Here is a 15176-nt window from a genome sequence, read left to right as displayed (position 1 = left end):
GTTACACAAGCATGTGCTTAAGCATAACCCAGTCATCAACTAAACAAAGGCCAATTGTGCTGTGACTGCAACAGCTTTTGCCTTTTAGCTCTTTACAACAAACAGCACTTCATTGTATTCCCACCCCTACACTGAACTAGCATTAGGGAAGCAGGGCATTGATGGACCCAACTAAACTTTTGAAGCTTAAAAGTAACAAGTAACAATAGCAAGAAGAATGGCACTTGTTTTTCTTCCCCCATCTCACCCCAAAATTTCCACGAAAATTATCACCATGCAAGAAGACCTTTCAAAAATACAATTATTAGTCTGCTTAACATGAACACACACCCTGCTAATCTACAACACCCCAGCAGCATTGCTCTTAACTTCCATAGATGATGGTACAATCACAGAAAATGCTGGTCTAATACGATTAAGCAGCTGGGACAAACATCCTCATGGGCTCAGACTTGTAATTTTATGACCAACAGCCATTGTTAACAAGAAAAATTACCTTTGAAAAACAGTTGCTGTGCACTGCCTTCTTTCTACTCCCCTGCTGATGGACACACAGTGGTATAATAGGGCTTAGACAAGATTTTAAGCTAGGTGGTGAGGGGCAGTTGATAAGTAAGCAAGAAAAGGAGTACATTAAATAGAGGGGTTGTGGTGCTGTGGCAGTGGTGTTTGTTTTTAAAGGAAAATGAAATATTTTGGTTCCCACATTTGTCAACCCAGCCAACAAGGTCAGGCTAAAGTACAAGCACTACAGGCTCCTACCTAAATCCCCTTGATCTAAAAAACACTTGATGACAGGCAAAATCTCTGGCTTTGGTTTAATCAAAGCTGCCATGTACCTTCCAGCCCACAAACCAGATGAAATGTGGATGATGTGGAGAAGGATGAGAATGAGCTGCCCCACACATGTAGTGTGACCAAAGAAATATCAGAACAACAACAGGGGTGCTGATGGGCACTCTCTAGGTGTAAAAATTGTTACCATTGCTATGCTAAGAAAACCAAAGTTATCCTCTAAACCAACACCCATCTTCGGTACAGAAAAGGAATAAGTAATTTCAACTGAAATGAAACAGATGTAAGAAGGCAGGGTGGTCTGATAGATGACCAAAGAACCCCAATTCTCCTGCTGATTTTCTACATAGCATCCATTAAATCAGGTTATTAAACACATTATTTGTATTCCTTAAGGAGAAAATAAATAAGGAATAGTAACATAGTACTGACCCCTCTGCACAATTCAGATGGAAGGTGTTTTTCATGTGAGGTGTATTTCAAGAAAAAGGAAATAGAGAGTCAAAAGGTCAACTCTTAAAAATGCAAGGAAGTTTGTTCTTAATCTAAATACATTAATACATGGCAGTGCTAGTCTCCTGGGGTAGCAGAGGATTCCAGGAGCACAAAACCAATATGTGTAATGATACTGGTGGGCAACAGGCTTTATTCTGTTTCTGGCAAGACATGGATATGACACCTCTAGAAAGCAACACAAACTAAACATCTGGACTCTCAAGTGGGACTCCGAGATGCAAACCCATTAGGAACATGCTGATCTGCATGATGATGATGGATGGACTCCCAAGCAGAGCTGACTGGAGCTGGGGTGCCCACAGTGAACAGTGCCTCCACACCAATACACTCTGCAGCAGACAGACATTCTGCTAGTGACTTCCCTAGGGTCCTGCAAAACTGACATCAAAGAATCAAAACCAGATCTTCCAACTGCAGACCACAACCTCAATACACACACCTTTCTTCCCCCTTAAGTAATTTCTCCCACACTACCTCCCATCATCTCCAATTTATCACCCATAAGTTGTATGATGAACCACAGAAAACTTTTACTCACAACTCCTACATATTTTCAATGCCTTTCTTGTTTTCAAGAGCTGCTGATGTTTCAGTGCATTGAAGTACACTGAGAAACATTCTATTTGTGACAGATCTGCTTGAAAGTCACTTTCTGTCTCGCTCTATCCCCAACTGCTTTTACTAGAAACGTTAGTATATTTTATGGTGATGTTTGAAGTATGAATGGGAACAGTCAGAGCATGTGTCAATTGAAAAATTCACTGTTCCAAACTGGGCTAGGCAACAAGGGACATTTTGTATGAATACAGGATATTTATTAGAGTTCCTCTAGTCCTGCTGCTTACTCCCTACCTGAAGTCAGAAGCTTGTGATGTCCCAGACAGAACTGGCTGCTATGGAAATGATTACATTTTCACAGTGGATTTGAGATTGCAGGTGCCAAACAAAGCATCAGATACATTTTTCACATAAAGGCTTTTAGAACTAAAGAAGGAAGGAGACGCAAAGACATGCATGATAACACACTGGCATTTCACATCACTGCTGCAGAAACTACATCTGAGTTTGAACATATCACACAAGAGATGACCAAAGCCCAGAGATGACATCTAAGAAACCATAGTACAGAACACAATAACATGTGATGTCCAAGAAGTATGAAGACAGAAACAAAACAGAGAGAGGGGGAGGAAGAGTGTAATTAGTTGTACAACACAAGAATGCAACCAAAACTTAGAAAAGTAGAATGGGACAGGAAATATTTGCAAAAAAAGATTGCATGCAATAGAAAATTGCCTTCTTCACAAAACCTAGGCATAAGATATATTCAGGAAATGCTCAAGAATTCCCTGTAATGTGTCAGAATTTACAAGCATTGCATCATTACAACAGGCCAGTGAAGCTATGATGCTAGTGTGCTATTAGAGTTTCCACATGCATAGAACTGGTTGGGGGCTCCTTCAAATTCTTCCTACATTTTATCTTTACACTTTTTTCCACAGCCTAAAGTTCTTCAGGTTCTCTCAGTGCTGCTCTGAACAGTAACAAAGAGCTAGGGCAGAGTCATGTGCAATTCCCTGCCTCCTCCTCCTCCCTTTATCAAGTAACCCATTTAGAAACACACTATGAAAGCACATTTCTAAAGCTATGCATTACATACCAGCTCAACTAAAGAATTCAAGCACTAGCCTGCCAGCTGACAGGCAGGCCAAAAGAAATATTTTAAAAGCCTCACAATTGAGGTAATTAAATATTATTGGTTCATTCCCTATGAACAAAGCCAGGCACTCTTAGACTCATCCTGAACTGACACCAACATGCAACACATCAGACTGCGCAACTGACCTTCTAGGGCTGAGTTTCACTCTAGCTACAGCCATTCACAGATTAGCTTTGGGTTTGCCCCCCATAAAATATCACCAGATTTTTGCTATTTTTAATCACCTTGTTAAATATGAAAATTCAAAAGGAAATCTGCTTGGATAAAAGGCACTTCTTGGCAGGGTCAGATTAAGCAGGGAACGTGGCACCCAGGGAATAAATGCAGCAATAGCACAGCCCACAGCTGATGGCTACCACTAGGCTGTCTCCCTCTGCAATGCTATTGGGATTCTGGGATTTAGTAAGAGGGAATGGAGAGGACTCTACAGGAGGAAAAAAAAAGCAAACAACAACAAAACAGCACACCTCTCACTGTAATAGGCAAATTGAGCTAGAAAGAAAGGTCTATCCCTCAATCTATTAAGAACGTCTTCAAAGACAAGTCACAACACTTAGCAAGTTTATTGCAAAAATATTTATCTTCTTGGCAAAACACATTCACCAGTCACAGATGAACAAGTGAGATGAGGCCTAGAGAATCAGTCAGAGGCAATCCAGGGAAAGTAGCTACAAGGATAAAGGAAAGGTCCTTAAGTCTCTATCAAACACCTTGTTTCTACATCATCCTGTCTTTGCTGAGAGGAATTACCAGCTTCCCCCAAAGGTATCTAGTAACACCCCTGCAACAGCACAGCAGTGATGTTTTGGGTGGGTAACTCATCTTGTCACACTTTACAACTCCAAATTCTTACACCTATGTCTCCTATGTCTCTTCCAGTCCTGGTAGCAGTCCAGGTGACAGGGAAGAAAAGCAACTACTATTAAAAGCTCCAAAACAAGAAGGAATTGACAGCAATGCACTGAAGAACAGAACTAGCTCCAAAACTAGCTAGCTGGCATGTTCCTGACCAAACCTAAAGGGAATGGCAGAGCTAAAAGGGCAACAGTGAAAAGGAAGAGGCAGCTTGAGCACATCAGGCCTGAGACTGAACAGCACACCTTTACAGAGAGGCTTGTACCAGACAAGTAACCATGGGGGAGACTTAACCTCCACTTGCATCAGCAGAAATATCCTCACCACTATGGAGCCACCTGCAATCACTATTTCAGACACGTGAGGCTTACAAAGTCACTTGTTTTTTGTCTTCTCTCTCATTTTGTTGAGGGCAGGTGACTGGGTTTTGTTTTGGCTTAGAACCCAGATGCAGACTCATGGCTTTAAAAAGCAGTACTTGTGTAACCTTCATTTCCTCCTGTTTCTGCTGCTCTCTTAGGCAACAATACACATCACCAGATCAAGTTTGGTTTCAGCAGCTGTAAGCTACACAAAAGGAACCAGTGAAAATCTTTATGGAGGAAATAATATGCAATTTTCTAGCTGAACACCTTTTAAAATGTAATGACAGAAAATAAAATCCTGCATCTGTGCTCAGCAATAACAATCTGTACACAAGCAGTAACAACATGACACTTGGAATAAGCAAGATCCAGACAAAAAAAGAGAGCTTACCCAGGCATCCAAATCTGCAGGCTTGGAATAAAGAGAGAGCAAGAGAGAAAGGAAGGGAAAGAGAGGCAAAAGAGAAATCAGTGATTTATGGAGGCTGCCTGCTGCTGCACAATATAGCTTTTAGGATGACAAGTTTAGAAAAGTTCCTTAAAAATGGCAAGCATCTTAAACAGCACAGTGCTGTCCCCTGTTGTTAGAGCAGAACAAAAGCACATGTATCCCAAAATAAACAACAAAGCAAAGCCTCCAGGGAATGCTGCAGGATCCCCCTGTAGGGTGGAAGCTCAGGGAAGACAGCTGTGAGGCAGCCTGTTTCAGGGAGTCACACAAGGTGCTGACAACGTTAGAGATGCTGATTTCCAAACCATGCACCAATGCAGGCAGCAGCGCCAGGAATACTCAAAAAGAGGTGGGCAATAGTTGCACTGTTTCCAAATTACCTGCAAAGGACAAGTATCCTTTCTCAAGAGTATTTTGGAATGTACAAGTTGACCTACATAGCAAGTTATCCTCCTGCGCTGGCCACTTTCAAGGAGTGCTTTCCAACAGAAAGCCAGCTGACTGAGCAGATTTCCAACCAGAGCCCCCTCCATAGGCAACTGAACACATCTTCAGTGCATAGACCAAACCTCTGCCAAAGCCAAGCTGCTTTCACCTGCTCCCTGTGTTGGCAAGCCTACTGAACTATGAAGACAAGCAGACCAAGCAAGCTGCAGTACCACCTCTTATTTACTTAATAAGACTTTTTAGCTACACAGTAGCCCAGCAGCAGCAAAGCAAGTACATGATAAACATTTCATGCCATAAACACCTTCTGAAGCCAAGACATTTATGAGGCAACCACAGTTCTTGCTTGTCGTCAAGAGCTGCAAAAGCCTTCTCTGCCTGTCAGGGCTACATTCAATCAGCAGCACATTTGCTAAGCAGGAAGCTCAGAAAGGTTGGCCTTTTTATTATGATTGTTTATTTGAGAGGAGTTGACAGGGCAGGAGGAACTTTCCTCTTGGTCATAGTTCAGTGCCAGAGGGAGCAGAAGATGGAGGGCAACATGTTTATAGGATCTGCCATCATTTTAATGGCACAGAGCAACTACTTCAGGTAACTGAGGGATGATGTCATCAGCTGTGTCATCCATCCCCATCCCTTGCAAAAGCTGAGAGGGATGGAACTGAACATCTACAGTTCAACTGGAGGAAGACAACTGCCCCTTTCCACAGACAGGTTTGCTGTAGCAGCACCACGGGCTTGGCTGAACAAACCAACACACAACAGGTGCTCACCCATAACCACTGACCTTGACAAAAGCCCGATTTGAATAACATTTTTCTTCCTGCTGACTTTGCACAGTCAGGACAGATGTGCTTAGTTTTGTTTTTACATTTCAGCAATGGCAAGGCTGTTCATCCTCAGCAGATGGACAGGAGAAACACAGGGCTCTTTATTGTGCATGTTATTATTTCAGCAGGTAGGTCATGCACACCAGTAGCTCTTTCCTGGATTTACACCTGTCATCCCTGGGATGCCTAAAGCCATTAACTGACACATTCCTGGAAGACAAACACTTGAATGACAAAATGAACACAAGCTACTAACTCAGTGGCACTGGACAGTTGCTGAGAAGAGAGGAAGGAGAAAGAACAGGCCCTATGACCCAGAGATGGTCCCTCATACACCCCTCTAAGATATAATGTCCCATAGCAGAATCAGTTTTAAGAAAGGTAACACTGTTGCTAACCACAGGGCTCCTCTTCTACAGGTACTGCCAAAGGCTTTAATTTTGTCACCTTTGAGGAAGGAGTCAAATTACTACTCCAAAAACAGACACACACTCCACTGGATGGACACAGAAAAATTGCAACAGATGTAGACGCAGTAGGACATACTGCTGCACTGTGAAAAAATAACTACATTTACAGTGAAGCACAGACTAAATACAATACAATAATAAAATAACACAAAAATTAAAACTCAAGAGGGCTACTGGTTTAAGTTTTGTTACCTCATCAGCCTGTGCCAGGATCTGTTTGTAGAGCTGCATTTACCAACACTTAATAGGAGACACAGCATATCCACTAATATTTTCAAACTTTCCTTAAACTCTTTAAGAAATGAGCAACATCTGGGTTCCTTGCTTCTTAACTGAGTGGTTTCGCTTCCAGTTCCCAGCTGGGGGCTTGCAAGTTTTATAATCCTTGCCCTGGGACAAACCATCTTTCAGCACCCTTGGTCAATACTGCTGTTCTCTTCTGCTCAAACATGGGTTAACTTCCCTTCCAGGTAGCCTACTGGGTAACAATCACAGGAAGCTGAATCAATACTGGACTTAGTCATTTGGGGTCAAAACCAAACCAAGATATTCCTTCTTGACTGTACCAGAGGCAAACATTATTGAAACAGGCCAAACCACCAAGCCCTGTCCTAGGTATTTATAAGAGGGAAAAAGACATTTGGAAAAGACTCTGGCTAGATATGGGAATTACATTGGTAATGCATCTGTGCTTCTGAGAACCTCGCATTTGAGCACCAATTCTTCAGGCAAGGAATGCTTGCCTACAAATATATCAACAGCTCAGCTTCAATTAAACAATAATGAATACAATGCCAAATTAGTATTTCACACATTACAGCATCTTTTCCCAAACCCATCCACCACATCACCCCTACACAATTGCCATAACAGGCACATCACTCATGTCTGTTACGGTCTGGGAGGAAGAAACCAGCAGAATAAAACAGTGGCCTTAGGAAGGATGATGCCTTTGTAACCTGACTGGAACCAGCTTCATCCTAGGTGTTCATTACCTTGCCATAGTCAGTAACTGTCATATAACTCTGTAGTGTGACCAGTGACTCAGGAATCCAGATTACCAGCTTGGTAGAGATTTCCTGCTTAAGAACTCAACACTATTTTTAGGGGCACTGCCAACTTTGGGAGTCAAAGATAAGAGTGGGAAATGTGAGAAATGAAAGGCAGCAGGTGTCCAAAACCCAAGACAGCTGCTGGCAACAACTTTTGCACTGATGTCAGTATCTGAAGAGCTCTGCAGCACATATTCTAAAATCTTGATGACCAGACTTCATCACTGAATGAGCAAAGAGTCATTCCTTCTTGAGGAGATAATCCAGCTCTAGACTTTTCCATGATTATAGGAATTAAAGCATTTAAAGAATATATCTAGACATTTGGTATCCACTCCAGAGCCTCAAATGTTTCCAGTTTAGTGGAAAAATGTAACAGTAGCAATATTAAATGTAATGAGAGAGAAATGTAACCAACTGACAAGGGGGAGAGAAAGGAGGAAGAGACATTGAACAGCAATCAATTTTGAGGAAAGGCTGTGATGAAACTACTCAACTCTAATGCACACAGAGCACACACAATTCTATAAACATGAAGATGGGAAGCAGCAGAAAAACCCTCTGCCCTTTTATGATTCAGGGACAACTGCACTTCTAATGCTTATGGCATCGCTGCAAATAGGTTTGCAATGCTGACAGTTGATAGTTTTCATTAAAAACAAAATAAGGAGAAAACTATTTTATAAAATCCAAAGTAACCCATCTGCTTTCATTGCTTGCTTTAATACTTCAGCCCCTTTTCCACATTCTCCTTTTCCCATCACCACTTCTATACATGCATACTTAAGGTTTTCATTTTGTAGGCTGCCAACAGACAAGGAATTCACTGCCTATAGAAATCCTGCTCAGCACAGGCTCTCTGCAGATGTATGCTCAAGATGCTTATTTCTAAAAGCAGGTGAGTGAACAATTCCCCCTAAATTTTTACCTCCTTGCTTAATTTCCTATTCTGCCTGTTATACAAGCGTCTCTAATCTCTGACCAATTCAAAAAAAAGTAAATCTGAAGAGAGGGCATAATGAAATTCTATACTAATTATGACTTTCTATCCCAGAACATATTTCAGACCCTACTGAGTCAATGAGGTATTTTCTCATAAAGCTAGAATCAAAGACCACTCAACTCTTGGATTATTTCTAGCTCATAATCATTAATACAGTCTCCCATTATGTTAGCCTAAGGGTGGCATATGGCTTTCTAGGGATAGGACAGACGGGGGAAATAACAGTTATGCATGCCTACATCCTAGTCTCATTTCTGTGCATGCATATGGGGACAGAGCTTTCTCTTGCCAGGTTCTTAAATACCAAATATATTAGCTTTCAAGTCAAACATAGTACTTCAAATACAACCACTGTTTTGCACAAAATCAACATGACATGCATAATCAAGCCACGTGCCTCCAAGCAGTAAAAATTATGAACCATGTGAGTTCAGAAGGAATTCCCTTCCCACATTTGCTCCCAGACACCACGTGCAATTTTTACCTGCCTTTTAACAAAACAGATATTTATAGGCACCAGCCAGTGGATACAGGTCTAGTATAGTACAGTGAATACAGAGTTCCTGCCAAAAGATTAGAAAATTTAATTTCTTTTTATTTAAAAAAAGATTTATCTCAAATACTACACAGTTTAAGATAAATACCTCAGGGATACTTTTTAATACAGACAAAGACTGTCTTAATTACATGCTTGAGTAAGAAAATTCTTGAAAGCCTTCAGTCATGATCATGTATCCCTATTTCATGAATCCTTCTGCAGGTGGAGAGTCAGGTGCACTTTCAAACTTCACTCTAAGTTTTTACTCACTTTAACAGGCTTGTAAACGTTCTTGTTCTCCCTGCTTTTTCATTCCAGGCACACCCAGAGCAGCTTCACCCAGCATTACAGGGTCAGTATCTGTCCCAGGGCAGAATCTAACCTAGCAGTTTGCCAGTTGTATGTGGGTAAGACAAATCAAGCAGATTTCAGAGAATCTTTACAGAAAGGACCACAAAAAGCACAGGGGACTCAAAATAAATGGTCTGGGCTAAAACACATACACAATGCTGCTTGTAGTAACGCATTACCTGTGGAGTAAAGCAGAGTCAAAATATGTAGAAAGATTAACCAGAGAAAGCCCAGGGGAGAAAAAACACAGAAATGAGGAACTTCACTGCAATCTTCCTCATTCCTATGATCACTAAAGAGAGACAGGCAGCCAGCACTAAATTCCCCTACAACCAGCTCTGAAAATGTACCTCAGTCTTTGCCTGCAGCATTCCCTACATCCTAGGCCATGGTCAGTCTTATGAAAAGCCAGCCAATTAAGTTGTGGTTTTGATCTATAAACAAAATGTCAACTAGAGACTCTGATTCTTGCTTTCAAAGCACTTGCAACCCAGTGCGTGTTTTAGGAAGGGAATACACTACTTCACAAATACATTCACTCTTGGCTCCTCACAAGGCTGTGATCAGAGAAAATGCTGCAAGGTTGCATCTTTAAATGAAGTCCGAGTCTATCGTAATGAAACCATCTGCAAAACGAGGAGTGTAGATTCAGCAACAACAAGGATTTCAGGCTATGGTAAGACCACGTTTTTTTATTTTTACATTACAATCTCCAGGGCATGACTGTATCAAAAGTAACTTGCAAATCTATGTCACTGCCAGCAAAATCTTGATTTCCAATTTGATAGGACAATTTGCAAACAGCAGTTGTCCACATTGTGCAAGTGCTTAACCATTGTAGGAACTACAAGAATCCAATGCTGATTCGATCCCCATTTACTGGGCAATGCAACACACTCTTGCTCAAGGCAGATGGCTTGGAATAATCAGGGATGAAAGGAGAGCATTCTCTCTTGCAGTGAAGGAGCAGTACCTGGCAGTCTCTCACCAAAGATCACAAACCAGGTGTTGCTGCTGTCGAGAAGATGTTTTAGAGTAGGTGCAGCACAAAGAGTTAAGTAGTTTAAGGCATTTTCCTTAGGAAAAGAAAACAACATTTTGCTCTCAGTGGAGCTAAAAAATGATGTCACATGCTAAGGAACCAAAGAATTATCTACTCCTAAACCTTCTGATCAAACACAAGAAGCTTGAAATTTAACTTTAAAATAGTGTATGCTCTAAATACAGCAGTCAGATGACCTGGCAGAGCTAAGATTCAGGCTTCATGAGTTTGCAAATTGAAAGAGTCAACCAAACCCAGAGTATCACAGAATCCTAAAGACAGATTGCTGAATTTATTGTTGTAGATACTATTTACAAACATATCTCCACACTGTTTGCTCTCTAATTATAGTTGAGGCATAATAATTTACTTTCTGCGAGTTCCTTTTGTACGCTATACCTCTAAAGTCAAGGAAAATTTTAAGACTCTGTTGATTGATTTATTGATCAAGTTGATCAGTGCAGTAGACTAGAAATACCCAGACAGGCAATGATTTGATAAATATTCCCAGAGGTTAGTCACTATAGGCACTGAATGTCAGGGGGAAAGAAACCCTTGAAGGCAAGTTCAGGGCTTTTTTTAGAATCTATCTTAATAGTTGCCCCTAAAACTTCATTCCTTATGCAGGGCTGCTTGGTCAAGTGCACTCCCCAACCAAATGCTTGGAATAAATCTGTACAATCCAGTATTAGGTATCAAGCTCAGCAGAAGCAATTGGTAGGAGTACAGCTCCTGTTACCAGAAAGCAGAAGGGGAGTGTGATATACAAGAGTTTGAGGCAGGAAAGAGATATCACCCATGACCCATGGGACAGAAGAAATAGAGGCAGAGATCATCATCCACAGGCAGCTTCCAGTGCTTGGGACAGTTTTCTGGTGATTTTGTGATGGAACTTCACCACAGCTTTCACCAAGCTCCAACAACAAGGATTATGCCCCTGTCCAGCACTGAAAATGATAAACCTCATCTATCAACTACGCACCAAGATGGCCCATTTTTTCCCTGTGGATTTAATTGCAATTTTGAGGTTTTCAATGAAACCTGCTGGCACCTTATCATAAAACTAAGCAGAATGTAACTTGTACTCCTTTTACACTGTCCATTCGGCTGTGTGAAGAACTGTAATCCAACTCAAGCAAGAGGCAAATTAGGATTCAATTCTGTTGCACTGGAGCGGTTCCCTAAGAGGCAGAGGACAGATACATTAACGAAGCAGGAGGCAAAGGAAAAAGGCCACATTAATACTATTATTTGTACAATATTTTAGAAAATCTTTCTACACTGTGATTTTGAGGAGTTCAAATTTATCCTCAACACAATACAAGTATTAAATGTCCAGGCATGTCAATAGCTTTTTCTGCCAGCATATAATTAAAGCAGGAACAAAATATTCAGGTGCATACAAAATAAATCAGCAAGATCAAATGCACAATCTCTTATAACCTCTCAGCATTCCTGAAAATAAATGCCACATTTATCAAAACAACCTTTAAAATAAAAACCTTTAAAAGCTTATTTATCTCGTTCTCCTTCCTGCCTGTCATATAATATATACATTACATACATATAAAAAAAATCCACTGAGACACATCAACACTTCTGTGCTCCCTTTTCCATTTGCTGTTGGTTATACACCCACAGAGACCTTAAAACATTTTAAAGGATCAAGCTTTCCTTCTCATTAGTGCCACCATCACATTGTTTTGAACTGTGGTCATATAACCTTCTGCACCTTTTCACTCTATTGAATCAATCTCCCTTGGCAACTCCTGGTGTGGCCCTGCGCTCCCCCTGCCTCCGGCTCTTCTTCCCTCACTAATTCTGTGTTCAGAACTGTGAAGCACAAAATTAGACGTTTCAAATTAAGCAAGGAGAGAGAATGAGAGAACCTTATTAAATCAACATTAGCATCAGAGTGTCTTTAAAAGAGAAACTCAACTGCAAAATATTACTCATCTCTGTAAAGCTCTTTACATTGACAGAAATGAAGACAGGCAGCAGCTGAAGTCACCTTCCTCTGCCCCCACCTTGCTCCTCACACTGGTCACAGCGCTTGAGCAGTAAGAACAGGATCCTTTTCAGACCACAGCCCCAGAGAAAGCAGAGATCACCTTGAACTCACAAGCACTGGAACTGCCAAGTAAAAGGGGCAAGTCTATGAAGATGATGCTGGTGGAAAAACGTGCACAACAAAGCACGTTAAGACACAAAAGCAGACTGCCTTCTCCTCCCAAGCTTTCCATAACACTGGTTGCTCTCTCAAGTCACTTTACAAGTTACAATCAATTCTTAACTTCTAACAACAGGGCAAAGAGCCAATTGAAGTTCAACTTTCCGTTCTCAGTCCCCAGCAAAAATTACTGACATGAAGGTGACGATCAGCATATTCTGTTCCAAAGCACCTTAACCTTCTGAATGTGAACCTTCAGTCCCTGACCAGACAGCCTTAAATTCCTTTCCAAGATAAATCACCGGGGTATCGTACCATTCCTCTTGCTGGATAATTAGACAAGTTAAAGCCTGAAATCACCTCTGAGCCTGCAGTCTTTAAAATAACTTTTCATTGGCACTTCTTGAATAAGAGCTGATATCTGCACCTTGTGGCAACAAAATGTGTGCACACCTTACACCATTGTGCAGCCACCTACACACTTGTCTGTTGGACTGCCCCTAAATGAGGAATTGTCTTGGCAGTATCTTCTGGGGAAAATTTGCCAGGTGTGCTGCTAAGGTATCCTATGGAGGGAAACAACTGCTACTAAAACAATTTAGGTACAAAAAGAGATATATTTGACAACTATTTAAATCAAAATCAATGTTTAGAGTACCCATTTATCTAGGGAATATTATCCTAAGGGCAAGTGATAGGAATCTGAACCTTAACTCCTGATGACAAAACAAAGCCTTGAAAGCACTTTTGGGCAAAACAGACACTACTGCAACAGAAATGGAGGCTGAAGCTTTTTATAGCTCTACTCCTACCACACAATGGAAACTCCTGTATCAGCCAGACACTACTGAAAACTCTGCATTTTGCAGACAGACTTGTATGCAGACTCTCCATACCATTAAAACAATACTTTGAGAAACCAGGGGTGCTGGAAGTTCTGATACCTCTTCAGAGCTGTAATAAAAGTGACCACTTCCCCATCTGACAGCCATGCTTAGAAGCCATTAACTAAGGGCTGGACAAAGTAGATCCTACATCAGAGTTAAGACAAAGTGCACCAAGGAAACAGGAAGGAGAAGGAGGATAAAAATAACACCCACAAAGACTAGTGGCAAAAAGCTAACTTAGTTGTTAAAGGGCTGTCTGTTCAATATCCTTCTTTTGTAAAATTAAACGCTTTTCTTTCACCTTGCAGGGCAACAGTTGCAATACAAAACTTCTTAGAGACTTCAAAAAATGAAAGGGTTCAATGAAAACGAATAATTAATCATTCATTTATAAAAGCTGAAAAATGAGAAAAACAGAAAAACCAGCATGAAGCACTGAACATGCAGCCTTAGGGCTGCCCTTGATGTCTTTTCAGATCAGTAAAAACTCATTACCAATATATACATACCAGTCTGTTACGTGCCTTTCTTCCAGGAAAGGATAACACTATGCAAAATTTGAAAACATTTTGTCTATTCTTTGCTGCAGCTAATTTTCTTCTAGCCTTTCCCTAAGAATCTGACACAGAATTAGAAGTGGTGATGAGAAACCTTGCTTTTTCAGGGATAATCAAATAGAGTCTTTTATTCAGTAGGACAGTTACTACAATGATGGATGTCTAAACAGAACCATAACAATAGGGGCTTATCAAGTTAATTGCTAAACATAATGATCAAAATTAATAAAGTGATACCCCTAAATTTTAATGCATTAGTTTATGGGATGGGATATAATTCTGCTGCAAGGCCCTCTTGTACACAAAACACCAAGAATGTCAAAATGGAGCAGTATCACTTGAGGCTAAAAAAAAAAAGCACTCTAATTTCAGAGTGTTCACCAGGTAATGGAGTCTGTTTTTCCACAAATACCAAGTAATTAGTTCATATTCACACACCTAACACTTTCAGCTCTTTAGTGCCCCCATTCTGAAAATTCTTCAGGAAACAGTCAACTTTTTCCAGCCACACAAAATACACAAGTAAAAGAAGAACAAACAGTGGAGACAATTTTTGTGCAACTACCTCCATCTAATTCTGTTCCTTACAAATCATAAGCCAGCTTAAGAACACAGCACATACCAAACCCACAAACAAAAAAATATGTAGGTATTTAAAGTCTCTTCTAAATGAAAGCTTGGAAAATCTTTAAAAGAAACACAGTTTTAAGAACCTGAAAAACACCAAGAAATTTACAAGCAGAGGGTTCTGATGGGTTTTGTTTTCTAAAAACACACCATACTATTCCCCTTCAAAGATCTCAGTGAATATCAACATCTCCTAACAACACTTCCTGAGATAACTACTATTCCAAGAAAACTGAAGGACAAGCAAGATGTAATAATTTGTCCTGATTCATGCAGAAAATACTAGACAGGATCATGACTGATAACAGAGACCCAAACCGCAGAAGAAACCAAGATTTTCATCATCCATGTATTTGTGCAGATTACTGAAGGGAAAACAGTCAGAGCGTACTGATGCTTGCCTGTTAATATCCTTCCAAGATGGCACAATCAGAAAACTATCTCAAAAGATTTAAGTATAATAGAATGAAAGGTTACACACATTTGAGATGAAGGGAAAG

At 40.6% G+C, this 15176-nt stretch overlaps 1 protein-coding gene across 1 annotated transcript in view; it reads right to left on the bottom strand.

Moving 5' to 3' along the window:
- CHCHD6 (coiled-coil-helix-coiled-coil-helix domain containing 6) overlaps positions 1 to 15176 on the bottom strand; it is a 72437-nt gene that overhangs the window by 36740 nt on the left and 20521 nt on the right. Inside the window, exon 5 of the mRNA XM_009999303.1 lies at positions 4643 to 4663. Coding sequence (XP_009997605.1) covers positions 4643 to 4663 — 21 coding nt within the window. The remainder of the gene's footprint in view (positions 1 to 4642; positions 4664 to 15176) is intronic.

This window comes from Chaetura pelagica, unplaced genomic scaffold (genome assembly GCF_000747805.2).
Source record: "Chaetura pelagica isolate M959 unplaced genomic scaffold, ChaPel_1.0 scaffold316, whole genome shotgun sequence".
NCBI lineage: Eukaryota > Metazoa > Chordata > Aves > Apodiformes > Apodidae > Chaetura > Chaetura pelagica.
The sequence above is the reverse complement of the archived record's forward strand: the minus strand, read 5'-3'. Positions and strand labels throughout refer to the sequence as shown.